Below are 20,915 nucleotides of genomic sequence, written 5' to 3'. Positions count from 1 at the left end.
TGCAGTGAGCATAAAAGTGTAAACAAAGCAAAATATGTTTTCTATTTTAGATTCTTCAAAGTAGCCACCTTTTGCTTTGATTATGTCTTTGTACAATATTAGCATTCTCTCAACCAGCTTCAGAAGGTAATATATTAATAAACTTTATTTGTATAGCACTTTTCATACAAGAAATGCAGTTCAAAGTGCTTTCCAACAATGTAATCACATGCACCAAGTGCTTCACATAAAAAAGAAATATAGAAATAGAAGATGAATGTAAAATGAGCTGGAGAATAAAACCCACTTGATAATAAAAATAAAGATCAGGTAGGATAAGGATGAAAATGAAGAGAATGCACAACATAAGATGAAAATAAAACCACTGAATAACAGTGATGAAATAAAGTTAGAAACGCATACAATCAAGTAAACTACAACAATTTAGCAAAAGTGCAGCAGTGCGAGGCAAAGTGCAGACATTATAGGCCTGTATCAGGAAGTCAAAACCAGTGAGAGGCTAAAGTGACGAGATAAGTTTTTAGCTTCCTTTGAAAATATTCAGCGTTCTGCTTCCCTGATATCTGTAGGTAGTGTGTTCCAGAGCTTTGGTGTGTTATTGACGAAGGCTGCATCCCCAGTTTTCTTTCGGATGTTTCCTGAAAGGTCCGACAAACCAGCAGCAGATGATCGTAGTGTTCATTAAGGCAAATAGTGAAGAGGGGATATAGCTGTGTCGCTTGGTCCTCGTCCATTAAGGGCTTTGTATACGAGGAGGAGGACCTTAAAATCAATCCTGAATGTTACAGGAAGCCAGTGCAGAGCAGCTAAAACTGGACTTTCGGGTGAAGTTTCAGGATGAACCTAACATGCACTATAACCTCTACAGGTGAACTTAATTTGACCTTCTCTGTACTGTTTCATTATTTTTTCCACAACTTGCCGTTCTCTAACAAGGAGCTGAACGGCAAAATTCACAACAGGTGTTTGATCCATGAATCGACCAATAACTTTCCTGGTGCAATTAGAATTGGTATTTAAACAGTCCTTTTCATCTTGCTGTTCACATTTTGACATCATGAGACCAAGACGACACCTAACAACTGATCAACAGTACCTCGCCATTACGAGGCTTCAAAGAGGATGTTCTCAGAGGGAAGTGGCCACTGAGCTTAGAGTGTCACAGAGTGTTATCAGAAGGCTGCAACAGAGATACAGACAGACTGGAAGAGTCACAGAAAGGCATAGAAGTGGATGTCCTTTGGCCACATCCCACACTGATGACTGCTTCACTGGTCTGCGTGCTAGGCGACCTGCAAGGGTACCTGACCACACCACCAGGCAGAGGCGTCATCGTCTCGCTTGGGCCAGGGAGCATTTATGCTGGACGAGGGAGCAGTGGACCTCCGTGCTGTTCTCTGATGAAAGCCGATCCATGTTGAGCAGAAATGATGGCCGCCAGTGATGTCAAGGAGAGCGCTATGCATGAGCCACTGTTGTCACCAGACGAGCCTTTGGTGGTGTTACAGTGTGGGCAGGTGTGTCTAGTCAATACAGAACTGCCCTACACTTTGTGAATGACACAGTGACAAGCCCATACTAACTGAATAACGTCATTAATCCAGTCATTGTGCCCCTGCATGAATAACACAGGCCTAATTTCATTTTCATGGACAACAATGTTCCAGCTCATCGAGGTCGCATCATTAGGGAACGGCTGCTGGAGACTGGGGTACCTCAAATGGAGTGGCCTGCACTTTCTCCAGGCCTGAATCCCAAAGTAAACCAATGGGATCAGCTGAGCCGCTGTGTAGAGGCTCGTAACTCTGTACCCCAGAACCTCAATGACCTGAGGGCCGCCCTTCAAGAAGAGTGGGATGCCATGCCTCAGCAGACAATAAGTCGACTTGTGAACAGCATGAGACGTCGTTGTCAAGCTGTAATTGCTGCTGACAACATTTTTTGTTGCGGTATACCCACCACTTTTTACTGGTACTGTAGTTGGAACTGCCAGCGATGGTTGCTTTGCAGCTGTGTTTTTGACGCTTCTGTAGCTCTTTTCACCAATATAGAAATATTGTGGCTGTCAGAAATTCCCAATATCTCTGGCTGATGTGAGTGTTTTTTCTGACTTAGCTGCTTGTGGTTATCTGAATAATAAGACGTGAATACTGCATTAGTACTTTGCTCAAGGACACTTCTGCATTGCAACGTCTCAGTCTGGTATGTTAGCCTGACCGATGCAAGCAAAAACAATTTGAGTTGTTAGAACAGAGGAGAGAATTGTACGTCGACAGGAAAGCTTGGCAGATTATTACTGACACTGGACTTCCCCTCCACTCTGAATTTGAGTTAATGCTCCTAGACAACGTTATAGATCAGCTTTTGGCAAACTAAAAGATATAAAAAAAAAACTATGATGAACAAACAGCAAGAAACTATCTGGGATTAACTGAAGATTTCAGTTACTTGTATTATATTGCTGCTGATGTGTGATTTTACTGACAGTAAACACAGTTAAAACAATAAAGATATATTGATTTTACTGTGTTATTGTCTTGTTTGGTGAGACGCACATTTTATGTGCTCTGGTGGGAACACATGCTAACACGGAGGCTTGGACTCCAGTTAAAGGATCCGCACTGCTTGGTCCTCATGTCCTTCCAAATCCCCATGTGAGCAGCAATAAAATGATATTTCACCGTTGCCACAGTGAAAATAGCCACGGTATTTCAGTTTGACTTTAAAACAGCCATCTATAAGTTAGGTTGGAGTTATAATCTGGACATTGTAAAATAATGTTATCCTATGACCGGTGGTTTGACCTCTGTAAATCCTGAACGATACAACTCCACACCATTAACTCCCCCTCTTTAAGGAGTATAGTCAGAGTCCTGTAATGACTTTGCATAATGAGTTACATTCTCTTTTTTTCATTGGGTCTGCTTCCTAAAAGATCTCTGTATTGTACAGGGGAGAGTGCTAGTCCCTTTTATCTCCAGAAAAAAACCCTTGTGGCTACAGTTTGATCAATTAAACTCCTGAAAGGGCCCCCCCTCCTTTCATTCCTCTGCCTGAGAGGAATATAAAGTTATCAGTCTTCCCAAGCGATATGAGGACGGAAATAAGTAGTTTGTCTATAAAAATGTCCAGGTACTTTATCAGCGTCCCAGTAGGCCCCGAGGCCCTGACACTGTTCAATGTGGCTCTCCTGTACTCCAGTCTCATGTGCTCTCCTTTCTCCCTCCCTCTCTCCCTGCCCACTTCATCTCTGCCCGAGGCCCACTCCTCGCTGGGTGGGGTGCACGCTGCCGGGCCTGCGCCTCAGCGGGATTGGCTGGGGCCCGGGCCCCAAGTGAGGTTATCGATTTCAATCAGTGGCGTGAGAGATTGGAGCTGAATGATGATGTAGACTTTAAATGGTGGTCAGCTGCACTGTTTGTTGTTTGGGGCGAAAACGCTGCAGGAGGAGACACTTGGCTTTTGAAGAGACATACAGACAGGCTTATATAGAGAGTGAGAGATCTTAATCTTCAAGTTTGCAGTTTTACTGTTCATTTTCAGATAGCATCTTTTGTCCCATCAAGCGAAAATGTTTAGTTTGATATAATTGAAAACTGACAAAAACATATTTTAGGTGCTGTAGCCACAGAATTGAGCATTTCTGACTTAAACGTCAATGATTAGCGATATAGTAACATAACTTTCTGACGACTGACTAATCAGTGAATCTAATTAGATGCAGCCTTGTAGTTTTTAGGAGCTGTATGTATGCACAATTTACATCACTGCTTTCCAAATTACATTCTATACAAATTAATGTACATACCATAAACAAATTGACCAACTTCATGGATCAACAGTTATTTTCATAATCTGGGGGAGGGAGTGGGAGTTAAAAAGTAATGTTCTTCAATACTGCCTTCTTCCAACAGCGCACTGCGTGTTTTTCTTGTTGAGCAGATACCGAGAAGAGTGAGGTGACAACTTTTTGTTCCATCATCGTTCACAGGAAAGTGCAGGCATGAAGAAAAGACTGATAAAGTTCCTGTTTTGCTTAAAGAGGGAAGTTAGTTCACACAATGAGAGCGCCGCTGTTTTTCTGCTCTCAGAAGCATTTGCATCAAGGCCAGGAGATTAAACGTGTGGGTTGGGAACTGGAGCGAGTGTGTTGTCTCGCTTGGGGCCCCTGATGCCAGAGTGCTAGCTTTCATCGCACTGGGTGAAAGATTTCTCCTGGACGTTTCACTCTCTGTGGCTACAGGTGGGTGGTTCACATGCTGTAGGTGGCAGCCACTGTGGATTTCATGCAGAAGTACAGAGGAGGTGGCTGTGGGCAAATTGTTTCACAATTGCCAATGTTCAATACTTTGCGCTGAGATGCTGAATCCCACACTCTATAAACTCATTAGTGTGGTTAGATGGTATTTGGAGTGTTATGGTAATATTTAAAACCGTAGGTGTTTTGTGTTTTTCTAATAAAGATATTTCTAATGTCAGTTTTTAGACTTCGTTATGGAGAACCAATAGAGAGAGCATATTCGGTGAGCTGCTGAATGCTGTTGCCTTTCAGAAGGAAAATGATATCTGATGTATGTATAGCTGAAAAATTACTGGGCAACTCTTTGGGTTATTGTAATAGTTTTTTCAAGACAAACATTTGCTGGTTCCTGCTTCTCAAATGTGAGAATGTGTTTCTTTTCTTTGTCATATATACGTGTAAATTGGATGTCTTTGTGCAGCTGGTCAGACAAAACAAGCTATTTGAATATGTCACGCTGGGCTTTTTTCACTGTTTTCTGACTTTGTAGACAAAACCGTTAATGAGGAAAATAATCAGCAGATTAATCTGAAATGAAATCATCATTAGTTGCAGCCCTACTGCCATGTGCAGTGCAGTGGAAGGCTTTCATTACGGTTCCCACTTGTTTCACTCGCAGAAACACGCTCAAACATCATTATAGCACAGCAACGTGGGCTGAGACTTACATCGGGTCTTAAAACAAACATGACTGATGTGGATTTGTAAAAAGTTTAGAAGAAGCGTGTTTTCTTTACTCTTTAAAAGCCATTTTCTCCTCCATCTTCTTCTTGAGGGCTCCATGTTCAGTGCAGTTGTGCTGCTGTTTGGCTGCCTGCTGCAGAGGAAACTAGTGACCACAGAGGGGCATCGTGGGACCAACCGCCATGTCTTCTATGCAGTGCAAATGGACGGGGGCATCGGAGCTGCAAGAGCTCTGGCCGAGCAGCACGGGCTGGAGTTCATAGAACGGGTCAGTGCATGTTTAACACCCCTGTTGTTACCTCCACCTATGGGCTTGAAATTTACATTTCCCACATCCACCTACTGAGGCCCCTTTTTTTAAGAGCTGTCAAAGTGCTGACCTCTGTTTCCTATTTGAGGGACATGTGACTTTCATCAAATTACAACCTCACCTCTGAATATTTCATCTGATCAAAGACACAGAGAGTAGGTGGTCCACACAGAGCGGCACACACATATATGCCCCCAGAAAGGCACACACAAACATACACCTCCATCTAGCCCACCGTAGGTTACGCCTGTGAGAACCTCCTATGTGGATATATATAATGGGCTCCAGTTGAGTGTCTCTGGAGAGGATTGGGTCTTTACCTATTTGCCTGGGTTTTAATCTGTCATGCTGAAATCTTTCCATTCGTCAGAAGACTAGATGTGATTTATCCACGTCAATACTTTAAAGGTTACTTTGGCTGTTGAGTCTGAGCTGCCTCAAAATATGCAATAAGAAATAAGGGCGCGGAGCAGGTCTCGGTTAGGTGAAGTACATTGGTCCTCCTTTTCTGTGAGAGCAGGTTCAAAGAGGCGGTTCAACAGTATACAGTAATTTGAAATGGACTTGGTCTGATTCTCCTTTATGAAAGATTCACATTCAGAAAGATTTAAAAACGTGAGAGACCTCATGAATTGACGTTCTTTCCTGCTGTGGTCTGTTATGTCCAGGATTTTAAAAGGGGTTCTTTTATTTAACTTCCCCCTTTCAAAGGCAAAGACCTACTAATCAACGCAGATTCCTTGCATAAAATGTACGATTTGATGAAAAACATTATGTAACAATACATCATTACTGAAGCTAAAGCATCCGTGTATGTGACTGATCTTAAACACAGTGAGGATGATCAATTAAATGCATTCAATTGCCTATGGACCATCCCCTTTTGAAGAATTATAGCAAAATAGTGGATATCTTGTTATCTTGACATGATGTTTTTAAATTCCATAAATCTGTATATAGCTGGTCATAGTTAGAGCCCTATAGCTGCGAAAACTGAGAAAATATTCTTACATCACACCTCCAATCTCCAAGAGTTCCCATAACGTGTTTTAATTGCGCTTCATTCATTTAAAGTGTATTCCACGTTGTTCTTTGGCAGCAGATGTACATTCCTCCATCGATTTTGCTCACAGCAGACAATCAAAAAACTGATTTGAAGGTATTGATAAGGGACACTGGAGGCGTGTGTGTATTTTGACATTATTGATAAGAGTTTGGGGGAGTGTCTGCTTGCTTGGTGTGAGGCTGTGTGCAGCGTTGGCTCTGGGGAACGGGGACATGAGCTCATTTCAACCTTGGCCTCGCTGCCTCTGCTGCTGCTGCTGCTGCTGCTGCCTGGATCATGAATAAAACATCTCTTTGACCTTTATCAGGAGTGTATTGGACAGTCCACCCCCGTCTCTGTCTTCCTCTCCGCCTGTCTCTCTCTCGTTGTCCCTCATGCATGCACACAAACACCTCTGCCTCTTCCTGCGTTGTTTGCTGCTCTTTCATACACCACTGATGACCAAAAAGACATATAGACTGCACTATGAAGCCCGTATTTGCAATAAGTGCAGTTTTGTTCCGGTTTTGAAAGTGGTGTGAAATCCTGTAGCGCTGTAGAAATCAGCGATAGGCTCCTGTGGTGTGATTCTATAGTTGCCCATTGTCAAGAATATGCAAGTGTGTTTGTGTGTTAATCAGGTGCTCTGAGAGGAGCCTCAGACAACCCCCACTTTCATGATCCCCTCAGGTCCAATCTGCTGACTGGCTGCTTTTACCTGTCTGTCGCCAGAGGCTGATGCTAAATGTCACTGACACTAAATCGCCTTTGTTAAGTCAAACCTATCGCTGATATCATGGTATCAAGAAGGAGCCGACGCTTCACAATTAACTGTGATACGTGTGTTTTTTTTGTTTTTTTTTTGAAAACATTGAAGTGGAATGAAAAGTTTGACAAGCCCAACGCCAGCTTGGGAGGATTGTGATGTCTGCTGGCATTCCAGCGGTAATGCCGCATGAGTGGAATGGGAATCAAATGTCTCCATGCTGGCACTCAACATATTGTTGGTCCCTTTGATTATATGCACAGCATCCAAGAAAATGTCATTGCGTCTCTCCATTGTGCAGACTTGACATATCCATTTTGCAACTGTAAAATACAAAGAAAAACAAAGAAAAAAAAAAAAAGAAAAAAAAAAACCCAGATGATGTCTTTATGCCACATGGACAGATTCACTGTGATGCACTGCACTTGTGTTTTGCAGGTGCACTGAAGCCTTTCCTGTCTGTCTTTATGATTTTGAAATTTGTCAGAGTGATTGAGTTTATCTGTCCACATTCGTCTTTCATTTGTTTTACACTTTGCTCATTTCGAAATGTTTAAATGTAGCTTATCATTTATCAGCATTCCTTTGAATCAGAGGCTAAATCAGCTCCTTCCCCAGAAGATAAGATGCTGTGAAATGAAGCAACGTTTAAATAAAGAAACAAACACCGCCAATGCAGGAAGCTCGTGCTCGCAATTATTACAGCTCGCAGTGCTGACGTGGATTTTAAAGATTACTGCCGCACAATGGTGAGTCTCATCTCTGTCAAAGGCTGTGGTGGAGTAATGCAATCATTACAAACCAGAGAGAAAGAGATGCTCTGACTAGGCAGGTAATGGCAGCCATTACAGGTGCAGGGTTTCACACACAATGACGGAGAAAAAAGAGCCTGATCGTGATCTAAAAAAGATGATTTTCTGTTTCACTTTATGCCGGCAGAGAACAACAGCACAGTCTTGATATTACACGCTGACTTAAAAAGCAAAAAAAATAAAAAAATAAAAAAAAAATCTCAGCTCGCAGGCTTATTTACAATACAGCCGACCTAGTTTAAAGTTACATCACATGATGCTGCATTGTCTACAGGTATTATTTCTTGCTTGCTTATGAGTTTGCAAATCCGATTAGAGCCAGATTAGGTCTATGTGTTGCATTGTTTTTATTTTAGCTGAGATCACACTTCAAGAATGAAGTGTGTGTGTGTGTGTGTGTGTGTGTGTGTGTGTGTGTGTGTGTGTGCATGCGCATGGTTTTTGTCTTGAACTCTGACACCAGGAAGTCCCTGGTCTCCAACCAATGGAGAGAGGCCTCCCAGATTCCCCTTCTCTCCAGTGAGGCGGAATACTGCTGGCAGATTACCATATCATTACCATATCATTAGCATAACATTACTGAGGCACAGCTTGGCTCGCTGTCTGCGGACGTGCTATCAACTCATCGAGAGATTCAATCCCCAATCCGCTCTGTGCCTCCCCCCCTCCCCTCCCCTCTCCTCCCTCTGTACACGCAAGGTGTGTTTTCCATCCAAGTAAAGCAGATGTAATTGAGGTAGAGCACTGGATTTACCGGCTAAATGAAATCACACAAACGCTTCACGATCAGCCGGAGCTGCGGTCGTACACATTCACAGAGCTCCTTCTCTGACACCTCATAGCGCAGCACCCAATTCAGAATTTCTAATATCCTCTCAGAAATAGCCTCAGTCAGATGCTAAGCTATGTCAAGCCTTACTCTGGCTGGATTACTCCAGGCTGTTATGTTATGACCAGGTGTGTGTGTGTGTGTGTGTGTGTGTGTGTGTGTATGTGCGTGTGGCTGAAGGAAAAAGGCCAATGTGCCACCATCCTCTCCCTTTTCTGTACCGTAGGGCACCCAGGGGCACGAAAAGGGACACCAATCCTCTAATGGTTGGAAGAGAGGGCCCATTCCATTAGTCAGGGAGCCCAGAGTTCACCGCTGCTCCTCAGCACGAGGAGGGCGGAGGGAGTGAAATGGAGGCAGGTGTTGGCCGGGGGCAACACGGAGGGCAACGCTGCACCAGCTGCATGCTGGGAAATGCAGCATTTCCCCCCCCCCCCCATCTCCACTCCTTCTCTGCCTATTTCTGTTTCCTCATGCAAGTACAGATGCACACACCTTGCGCATATAACATGTTCAGCACACATGCACACACACACACACACACACACACACACACACACACTCACACTCTGACTTTCTCTCATCCGCTTTTGTCCCCAATTTTAATTCATTCCAGTAAGCTTTTCTCCATTTTCCTTATCTCTTTCTTTCTCACTCTCTCCCTCACACACTCATTCACTCACTCATTCACTCACAGCTATCTCCATCTCTTTCATTTTCGCTCTCTTTGCTTACTGTCCCTCACCCCCCTCCCCTCCCCTCCTCCGCCCTCCCCTCCTCCGCCCTCCCCTCACTCCATCCCCGCTCATGCCTCACTCTCATTTGTAAATGGAGAGAGGACTTGACTGAGGAATATGTGGGGAAGATGTGGTTTCCCTCCCAGGTGGGAAACTCTGGCGGGAGATGAAGGTGGAGAAGAAGAAGAAGAAGAAGAAGGGGGGTGAGGAGGAGGAGGAGAGTAGAAATTATGCTACCACTCCCTCTCTTCTTCTTCTCTCTCTCACGCTCGCTCTCTCTCCGGGCTGAGATGATGTATGGCTGCAAAGGCCACATGTTGGCCGTGTGATGGATTAAAGCACTTTGTAGGAAAATTACTGAGAGCGCCTCAGCACACACAAGTCTAGCCCTTAATAAAACTCTCTTCAATATTGAAATGGGGAGAGAGAGAGGGAAGGAGCGAGAGAAGATAAAGGAAGATGGTGGACGAGATCAGAGAGCGTTAGGAGAAGCACACAAACACAATGCTCCTATAGATGATGTAGAATATGAAGAAATGTAGTAAAACTGCACGTTTGCTGTTGGCTTTCACTAGTGTGTAAGTGTGTGTTTGGAATGGTTTCATAAAAAGAGCTTAGAGAGAAATAAGTGAACGTGAAGAAGATTTTATGAAGTGGTTGTTTATTAGAAGCTTTGTGGATGAACTTTTGTGACATGTTTGTCAGTTACTGCTGCTAACGAGTGTATCCTCTGCTCCACTTTCACTCATTTCCATTTCTTACCCAAAGTGAGGAGCTGGGAAAGTTTTGAAGTAAACACAGAATCCAGTCCAAACCTGTGTAAAGCGACAGTGGACCTCAGAGCACGTCAGTTTTCATTTCCAACCAGCAGATCGCCTGAGATTGTTTTTATCTGGAAGGAGAATTATCGTTCACAGCTGAGATAATTGTGAGTTTTTAGGGTTTTCTGCTGCAGAGTGGATTTCATTCTGGTAGCTGTGGGACTCATGAAGGACATAAATAAGTGTAGCAAGCCTGTAGCAACCCCAACTTGGAATGAAATGACTTCGTATGTGGGTTTAGAGTGCAGTGAGCCTGTTTATATAATACTCGTCTAGTTCCCACATCACAGTGACACGTTTCCCAGTACAGCACTGTGCCTGAATGTATTGTTAACTAATGATATAGTGACATGAACCAAGTTGAGTTGTTCCATTAAGTTTTCCTGAAAAGATGGTGGAGATGGTGGAGATCAAATCAGAGCTAAACACACACACACACACACACACACACACACACACACACTTCACCCCATTTTCACCCCACACTTCACCCCATTTTTATCTATCCATTATGTGAGCATGAACAGATTTTTTTTTCTTTTTTATGTTCTTGGAATTATTGTGCTCCTTTTTGCTCTTTTCTTGTGTATTCAGTTTTGTAATCAGAGGTTTTATCCTCCTTGTGTTTTGGGGAATTGTATGAGTGCCCAGGTAGGTTTTGTTCACCTAATAACACATCTCTTTTGGCTTTTTGGAAAATAATCTTGTCTTTCTGTGAGTGCAGCACTTCTTGATTTGTTTGTGGAGCTGTCAGAATGTGATACTTGGTTCATTCAGCTTTGTTCTGGTGATGTTACCACCTTCCCAAATATTATCTATAGAAATGATGGGTAACACTACAAAAAATGAGTCAGACTGTAATAAAATTGAATTCTTATGTCAAATTTACACTTAATAACCAAAACCCATCAGTCCTCATATTTGTCACTTTCAGATGGACTGTAGAACCTTAACCCCGCCTCCCATCTCCTGCATTTCCTGCCAATACTGTAACCAACAAGGCTTAACTGCTCACCCCATTTAGCCCCTAGCATCTCCCTCCATCACCCAGCCCTCTTCCTATCTCTCCTTTGTGCTTCTCCATATTTGGGGCTGTGGAGGCCACAGCCCCTGTAGGGCTGCCAGTATACACACCAGCTGCTGTTTTCTCCATAGGGTGGGCTGTCTCACGTGGCTCTCACACACTGCTTCACTGACTCTTGATGTCTGTGTTTGTTTTTGTTTATCCTTCATGCTTTTCTCGTCCATCCCTCCCTACATCTCTGTTGCTCTCTCCTCTTTCTGTTTGTCTGCTGGAGGCCGTCAGCAGCAGCGGGGCATGCGTCCCGTGGATGCTTCAGTCCAACGCTGCTGAACTGCTATGCTGCAGTACAAATCAGGCTTATAATGGTGTTTGTGTATGAAGGCTACTGTGGAGATGTACTGCTTCCACTTTTTGGACTGAAGTTGGTGATAGCTCATAGTTTGTGTTAACGTGAACATGTAGTGTTTTTAGTGTAGCCTATAAATGGGTTTGTGTTTGAGATGGTGGTGTTGTCTTTGCACATTTGCCTTCCTCGGACAAAGTGACTACAGCCCAAAGAAAAATCAGAACATCTCCATTAATATTTTTTCTTTATTTGTTGATTTTCTGACCACTTGACCGCAGCAAAACAACCATTAAACCCAACACTGACAGCACTATGTTAAAGCTGTCACAATGAACATGTTGTTAGCATTAGCATTTCTTTAAGTCCAATATTCACTCTTCTTTTAGCTCTGATTTGATCTCCACCATCTTTTCAGGAAAATGTCACTCTCTATGGCTGCTAAATGCTCTGTAAAAATATGTAAAAAATATTGGTAAATGCAGCTTTAAGTGTTTTTGTTGTAACAGTAAAGAAAATTAAAGTAAAGTATTAAGAAAATTAGGCAGCAGTAAAGCAGTTAATGGTGCACATATCATACTTTCTCATACGTATCAGCATGTCTTTTCCTGCTAGTTAATTTAGTTTCCTCCACCTGTTCTTTGTCTCCCCTCTTCATGTTTTCCTCTGAGCAGCTGGCCCCTTCTCACTGCACATCTACCTCTTCCAATTGTTTGTGTCATACTCAAACTTCACACACTCTGTCCTATCAGCTTTTAGGTTTTCATCTTCGCCTTTTGTTTTGTTGTCTCACTGCTACTTTATTCTCTTTCCGGATTTTCTTATGCTTTCTTTTCCTGATGTATTAGTACAAAGGGGTCCTACAAGTACAAGCAGCGCTGCAGCTAATATTTGTTTTCCTTACCAATTGATCTGCTGATTATTTCCTCAGTTCATTGTTTGTTCTGTTGTCTGTAAAATAACAGTGAAGAGTGCCATTGCACTTCACGTCATTGTTTTAGATGGAGCAGATTCCTTGAGCAGTTTGGAGTCCTGCAGCTGCTTCTAGCAAATGTTGCTGAAATTCTATCGAGCTCACAGTTACCTGCTATTTTTCTCTGATTATGTGATGTTAAGTGATATTTAGAAAATAGTGTCGGCCACAAACTTCTCTTCAGAAGAATAACAGATTCCAGTTTAATGAACACTTCCTGTCACTGACTTTGGGCTCTGCCTGTCTTTCTTTTGTTTGACCTTACCACAAGAAGATTGTTCTATTAATTTCTGTGCTGTTACTGTTTGTTCCACTCAGCTTGTGAACAAAGGAAACACATTTGCTTCTAAACGTAGTCTGGTCAGCTCAGTTTACCTGAACAAACCCTCAGATTTTAACACAAAGTGTAACAACATAACAGCAACATTTTGATCTCAGTATTAATATTGTTTCTGCTTAAACTGCTGGTTACAACTTGTCAAATGTGCACTTTGTTTCTCCTTCATATTGCAAATTGAAGTTCAGGAAAAATTAGTAATGTGATCCTTTTTGGCCCTGCTAACTTTCCATGGTATTTGTCATTCATTCTGGTGTCACATGAAACTATTAATAGTTTATTTATTTAACTGTTAAATACCTCCGTGGTAATCACACAGGCGGCTTTTAAGGTAGAGGTGGGCAGTTTTGCCGTCAGCAAAGATGATTTAAAAAGGTAAAACACTTATCAGGGATCATCACAACGCTTCCTATCAAGTCACATTTTTAAGCTCTTTGAGCGAACAAAGAAAAAACTTCATAAAAAAGAAAAGCACACATAAGAAATAAACAAAAAACAGACATTAAGGAACAAAAGATAGAACAAGTAGATCACAATAGCTGCGGCTCTCGTTGAGCTTGTGTGTTTGTCTGTGCCTTAAATCTGCTTTTTCTTTCAACTGAGCTGTTTTGGATTTTGATCCGTGGGCCTTTCAATCATATGCTGTACAGTACGATAATCACATCTGACACTCGAAGAGGGAGCACAGGCATTTCTTATCCATAGGAATCAGCAATAAACAGATGAAGAACCACAACGAAACACAGGTACAGTGTGGAATACCAAACCAGGTCTGGAGAAGTCACCGATTCATTGACTGAATGTAACAAAAATACTGCCTCACATAGTGGCATGTATGCTGTAGTAGTGTACTATAAAATTAGAGTCCTTTAGCAGCACCTAAACGAGTTTTCTTCCCCCTCCCCCTAAATCAAGATTTCAGACTTTTGAAATCTTTTCATTGTGTTTCAACGGGAAATAAAAATTGGGCAGTTCTCAAAGAGTTTAATTAGAGCTTTTAGTGTCCTTTACTTTGTCAAGTGTCGCAGCTGGAAGAGAAACCAGCAGAGTTTTTCTGAGCCTCTAAGTGGAGAACAGTTCAACGTTAAGTGTTTTTATAGGCATATTAACAAAGGTGAATGTCTTGATTTCTAATGCTGTATCTTTTAGTATGTACTGTTGGGGTGTCTGAAGAGCATGTAGTGTTCTGTCAACCTTTAGACCGGAATATAATGAAAAGGGACCCACGAGCAGCAGAGAGCAAGGTGTCATGTACCATTATGACTTTCATACCTGAGCTGTACTCGATCCTGAGGCTGTACATGCAGTAGCTCCTCAGCCAAAATAAAAAGCCTTGATCTTTAACTAATTAATCTATTATTCTTCTTTGTAATCATATCATTGCAAATAATTTTTGGTCGGGGTCCTTATGGGAGCTTCTTATCAGCAGTAGTAGCCAGGTCTGATCCAAGTATGTACTGTGTACAGCAGATTGAAAGAGACTACCTGTCAGGTGTCCATCATTTTTTATTTCAGTTAATACACAGGAAGTACTGGTCTAGTTAATGGGAAATGTCATGGTTGTAGTTCTATGAACACAGTTTAATTAGTGGTTAGTGTTACTGTTGCCTTATAGCTCGAATGTCCTGTGTTTGAACACATTGCTGTGTGGAGTTTTGATTGTTCTCTCCAGCGTGTGCATTGCTGCCTACATGCACGTCAGGCTATTAGGAGACTCTAATTGCACATACATATGACTAGCACATTATGTTAATGCAATTAGTACATTGTCTGTCTATAATACTTCTTGTGTTATAAATACGGTGCGCCGACAGGGTCACTTCCTCTCACACGGGTGCTGAAAAGGCACGCATCTTGGTGGTTAGCTGGTCATCTTTGCAGTGTGCCCAAGTGCAGCTTGTAACAGACAATAGGAGGTGGTGTGAGGTGAGAAGTGATGTTTTATGCAGCTGCTTTTACAGTTCATCTTGCACATGAACCTGAATAAGCATCTGCAGATGTGCTTAGTTTCCAAATGAGATTGTCCCACTTGGAAGCGAACCATGTTAGTCACCTTAAGGAAAGTACTGCACATCATAGGTTGGGTTCCTTTCTTTTGGAATAACTATATTCAACAGTATTCTTCATCTAGATAAGTCATGATATAAGACATACAGTTATAATGATGGTGTATGGATGTCTGTGAAATGACACTTAATTATGACAGTCTTAGAGTGAATTTGCATTTCCAATACAATAAGTTGATGTTCATGTATCATTTACGTCTGTCAGAGCCCAGGGTTTTTGATTTCCTGCAGCAACATGGTGGAGTTCAGATATTATCCTTTGAAGGCTTTGCGGCACTCATCTTGCAGCAGCAGCACTGTCATGTTAATTCCCTCTTCATCAGCACTAAGGTCATTAGTTGGAGAGATTCACTTAAGCAATCGAGACGTTCAGAAGAGCATTTTCAATAGTTCTGTCTGACAGCGTCTACCTCTGTCTGGAGGCTCAAGGTCTCGTTGAAGTGTGGAGCTGTCCTCAGTCCGAGAAGAGGGCAACAGGTCAAGGTGACGTGTCTCCATTTGTACTGTATTTGTGTCTAAATTTCAGCGCCCACATCCTTCTTTAGAAAAACTTTTCAAGTAGTTGATGCCTCTCTGAACTTGGATCATCACATTGTAACAATAATAAACAAGTGACATGTGGGTGTTCAGTCTAAGACGCCTTTCAAAGGACTGGAGTGTAGGATTTAGGGAGATCTTACAATGAGCTCCTTATATGTACAGAGTGAGCAGATCCTCTTCTATAGACCGAACACTGCCTCCAGGGACGACCTTTCGTGCTTTTTGCGAGTTTCGCGGCCACTGTAGGTTCTCCTACAGGGGGTGAGGCGAGGGGACTTCAGTTGGTTGCAATCTGCAACCTCACCACTGGATGCTACTAAATTCCACACAGCAGTTCTTTCACAGATCTTGGTGAACTTTGGTTGAAAGTTCTGCAATAGGACAAAAAAGAACAGGTTAGTATTTTGGTTTTTGTCTCATCAATAGTCCAACATAACCCGATCAACTAATAAATTAATTGATCATATGTTTCAGTACTAGAATTAGTACTGTGTTTATAGTGGCGAAAAACATGTGTATGCTTGTCTCAGTATTGTATTAGGCGCGCTGGTAAGAGGACATGACTTTTGTAAATGGGGGCCTCGAACCTGGCATTTAGTCAAAGAGCAAACCAAAAACACTTCATAGAGGTATGAGTTTTCAATTAATAACCAATATTTGAGGGATGTCAACATCCGTCATGTCACCTACAGTAACAGCCTGTAGAATACTGTTTATGGATCTGCTAAGTAAAGAGCTCCCTCTGACCGCAGCCAGCTAGAACATCCCAATCCACGTCAAGCTTGCTTAGTTCATTGTGCAATGATTCAAGCATACAGTATCTATCTATGTGTCTGAGTGTGTGTGTCTGTGTGTGTTTGAACACTCTCATGATTAGTGTTCTCAGTGACTGGCTGGCTGATGGGGTTGATTTGTCCGACAGTGCTGTGTGTCAGGCAGGCTCAGCGTCCGCACTGGAGAACATGAGTGAAGGAGCGGATAATTGATAGTGACAAGGCGCTCCCAGCCTTAATTGCTGCTGGTGAATTAGATTACCTTTTCAAAGTGCCTTCATTAGCAGAGGGAGAGCCATACCAATGGTCCCCTGATTGGCCTCATATTGTTTTGCTGTGAACCTGCTCTGGCAGGGCACAAGGATGTGTGTGCGTGCATGTTTGGGAGGGCGTGTGCGTGTTTGTTTTGGTCGGATTGAAATTGCTCACTAATTTCCATGTACAGTTGTAGTTTGACTGTGTGTACATGTGTGCTCGTTGCTCACTTCCAGTGTCAATAATGTCAAGCTGTCGAAGTGGCACGTTTAGCAGGAGGTGATTCTCTATTTGTACGGGCCACTGACTGCTTTCACAATCGTAAAGGGTTGTTTCACTCACATCACAAAAACAAACAGATTGTCTCATTTAACCCTACTACACTTTATGTGGTCAGGTTATGAGAAGTCTGCCTCTACATTTCTGCTGCCACCCCAGTACAGTGGGAGTGAATGGAGAATTGCAATTAAAGAATTTAATAGCAATGTGTCTTGCACCACAAAAGAGGAAGAAGAAGTTCTGGTTACTCTGAATAGTTCATATACCATCCTGTAACTGCTTTCTGCAGAAGAAGAATTTCTTGAGGGACTATTTCTCGGGACTAACAGGTCATCCACCAATTGTACGGCTGGTGACTTATCCTGTCCACATGCCAAAGCGTCCTTGTGCAAGACACTGAGCCCCAAGCTGCTCCTGATGGTTAGGCCAGTGCCTTGTTTGTGTGTGCAAGGGAATTTAACAAAAATTATTAATGGGCCTCAAAGTCATATGTGAAACTGGCATGAAAGCTGGGTGTGTAAGACACAGCCCGACTGAACCTGAACACATCACGAGACCTCAAGCTATGTTTTTGCTGTAATTCATCCATTACCGGCCATTAGCTTGACAGGCTACTTCCAACGCGTAAGAGACATGGACAAAAAAAAAAACCAAGCCTCACGGCCACAGGATCAGCACCACGGAGAGCACCACAGAGTGCAGCACCAACACGCTGTTGGTATTCCTGGAAAGACATAACACATTGAGTTAAAATGTCTTATGCTAATTAGACTCCATTCACTTCCATTGTATTAACAAGAAGACACTTATGTTCCATCTGTATCCAGACGTCAAATCAACAGTTTCCTTTAAATGTCTCATTGTGCCGTCAGTGGGGATGCTGGCTATCAGGGTCAGTAAATGAAGCAGATGAAGTAGTGGCCGTGACGCTCCACATTAAATATAGTTTCTTTGTCAATGTCATGAAATGTAGTGTCTTCACATTCCGTTACAGTATAATCATGAAGTCACAACATGCCACAGACTCTGTTTTCCAGCACTAAAACCTAAATCAAGCAACCAAACAAGAACTAAATCCAGGCCTGATTGTTCCTAATATTACTGTGAGAGTGGCGCTAACAGAAAAATAAATATCAAAGTGCTCCTAAATTAATTGTTGTTATTTATTTATTCATATATCTCTTGCTTTTTCCAAGCAAAGTCAGGGTCAGGGTTTCTTACAGCACCCATTGAGCTGGTAGGAGCATAAGCAAGTCATATCTTGCTTGAAATCCAGAGTCCCCAGTCAAAGAGAAGTTTCTATGACCCTGCTGACCCCCCAGAACAAAACATAAACACCCTAAAAGCTAAGGGAAGAGATAGAGGGGATTTTTCAGAGAGCGAGCACTGAAAGTAGAGAGGGGTTAGAACTCCATGCCGAGACGGTGACATGAACAGCTTCTTCTTCAAAAAAACTGCCCAATCCAAAAGTCTAAAACCTTACCCCCTCTTCATCCCCTGCAGCACCAGTTTCAGCTCCAGCCGTCCTTCCTCCATCCTTCCTCATCCCATTTCCATATCTGTCTCCAGTCACTGCTCCATCACCAGCCCCGTGTACCCCCACCATCCCTAAAACCCACTGGCATCCCTGTCTCATGCTTCATCCCTGCCCCAGCCAGCCTGCAGCCCCCTGCTGAGTTAAATGGAGTGTGCCAGCGTCAGGGGAGTCGCGTGTGCTCAGTTCAGCTCAGCTCAGCTGGGCTGCCAGCGTTATAAACTTACTGTGTGATTATTGTCGGAGCGAGACTCCTCCACCCAGGAGGTCTGCACTGATGGGTACTATGTCACTGGGTACAGCCAGCCATGGAGGGTGGGATGAGAGAGCAAAGGAGAGATGGAAACCAGGGTGAGGGAAGGATGCAGAGAAGGAAGAGAAATACTGTGGGTAGGGGAGACTGCAGGAAAGTAACATGGATCGAGGGAGAAGGGATAGAGAAAAACAAGCAGGAGGGCAGAGAATCATCAAAGGAGAGAAAAAGCCAAGCTGAGCAAGAAAAGACTGATGTATACCTATCTCAGCAGACAAAGACAAGAGAAGACACACGGGGAGTGATATAAAGAGGGAGAAAGCAGAAGAATAATGTGCCGGGAGAAGAAAGAGAGGCAGCAGGGAAATCAGCAGAGGAGACAGAGAGAGGGAGAGACCGGGAGGGTGGGTAGAAAAGAAAGGCAAAGAGAGAAATTAGAGAGAAGATTTTCAAGCGAGTGATGTGTGCTGTGATTGTTTTCTCTCTCTCTCTCCCTCCCTCTCTCCCTCTCTCTCTCTAAACGGTCGGGATGTGGCCTGTATCTGCCGGCAAGAAGGAACTCAATTTGGGACAATTTACTCGGCAGTCTCAGCCCTGATGCACCTCAGGGACAGAGAATAGAGAGAATGAATGTGAAGGAAGATAGAATCAGCAAGCTGCGTGCACACACACACACACACACACACACACACACACACACACACACACACACACACAACATGCGCCTTGCACACAATTGCCGCCGAGTAGATTTCACTTAGTTAGTTCTAACTCTCCCAGGCGGTCAATACGATGTGAGTTTATAAGGCTTGGAAATGAAAAGCCCAGGATAAGGTTAGATAAACTGTGTGCTATTTGATTTCAGCCCACCTCTTGCAGAAAAACCCACACAAGACAGATGGCCGGAGGGGATACGCTTATATCATGTTGGTCATATGGGTGATTAAGGCTGAATACCTTATATGTTTAGAGCCTCACACTGTACCTGTATTGGCTTCCCTGAAATGATGGAGACACTTGCTTACTTAAATAAAAGGCACTCAGCCAAGCAGATCTTACATCAACTCTTTATGCCTGAACGTGAGGGATTTCCTGTCCTGACCGAAATATGTTTGTGCTGACAGGTTGGCAGCCTGGAGGATCTGTACACCCTGAGTGACAGCAGGGGGCGCCCTGACAGAGCCACCTTTGAGAAGAGACTCGCGTCAGCAGCAGGGGTAAGTATTTATAACGCTTCCATTAAACAACCACTGCTGAATAAAATCACCATCAACCTGCAGCTTCCTCAACGAAGCCACTCTGAGGTGTGTCTATTTTTTTTTTTTTGGCCTGACTCGCACTGTCTGTGTAACACAGCGGGAAATGGATTTGTAACTACAGCAAATCAGAGCGTTCAGCTACTTAGACGTGACTGTTTGATACATTTAACACGGCCACGTCAAGGTGAATTCACACTCTGGCATCGGTTCTGATTTTACGCAGCATGTATATGCAAATGGAAGTTCATTTGGCTGGTGTTGATGTTTTAATCAGGGTCTAGTGTTGATTAGTGAGAGGGATGAAAAAAAAAAAGGAAACAGCCATGTGGCGAGTAATGGCTGAAAGTTGTTTACCTTGCTCGTGTAGCTCGTGTGCCTGTTCCACCCGATATCACTTTGTGCCCCCTCCCTCGCCACCTTCAAGAAGCTGCTCCGCATCACCCTTGGAGCGCACAATGCAGCCTCCTCGCCGGGCTTTTGTTGCCAGGGAAACCGTCACCCACGGAGACATCCCATGACAGCACAGGGTGAGGGAGGAGGGACGGGAGGAAGGGTCGGAGACGCGACTTTGGCCCTGTCCACTCTCCAGGGTGCACCAGACCTCTGGCCCTGCCCCAACACGCTGCCCCCTCAGTGACACACTACAAACAAACCGCACAACAACAACACATTCACACGCACAGAAAGACACACATGCATGCACCCAAACGCGCAGGCAAGAGAAAGAAATGGACAGAAAGTAAAAGAGAGAGAAGAGGATTCCAAACTTTCTGATTCGGAGTTATCACCTGAATCACTGTGCGTGTGATTAATTGAAGTAATTTATGTGCAATCTCCAGTGACTCCATGTATGCTTCATGATTTCATTACACTGTAACTTTAATTACTTTTCTACCATCGTAACTTCAGGTGAAAATGAATTTGCGCCCTCAAAATGTCCCACGTATTTGTAATGAGTCTTAAATTTAATGGATT

General features: G+C 43.2%; 1 protein-coding gene across 2 annotated transcripts in view; it reads left to right on the top strand.

Moving 5' to 3' along the window:
- The window catches only part of LOC143324223 (proprotein convertase subtilisin/kexin type 4-like), a 165,259-nt gene that overhangs the window by 2,285 nt on the left and 142,059 nt on the right, over nt 1-20,915 (top strand). The window contains exons 1-3 of one of the 2 annotated variants that reach the window (XM_076736542.1): nt 4,132-4,243; nt 5,076-5,252; nt 19,806-19,898. In XM_076736542.1, the coding sequence (XP_076592657.1) occupies nt 5,082-5,252; nt 19,806-19,898 (264 nt within the window). In that variant the 5' untranslated portion in view covers nt 4,132-4,243; nt 5,076-5,081. Of the gene's footprint in view, nt 1-4,131; nt 4,244-5,075; nt 5,253-19,805; nt 19,899-20,915 lie in introns of those variants that run through there. The other variant, XM_076736541.1, reaches the window with a different exon arrangement.

This window comes from Chaetodon auriga, chromosome 8, assembly GCF_051107435.1.
Source record: "Chaetodon auriga isolate fChaAug3 chromosome 8, fChaAug3.hap1, whole genome shotgun sequence".
NCBI classification, from domain to species: domain Eukaryota; kingdom Metazoa; phylum Chordata; class Actinopteri; order Chaetodontiformes; family Chaetodontidae; genus Chaetodon; species Chaetodon auriga.
The sequence above is the reverse complement of the archived record's forward strand: the minus strand, read 5'-3'. Positions and strand labels throughout refer to the sequence as shown.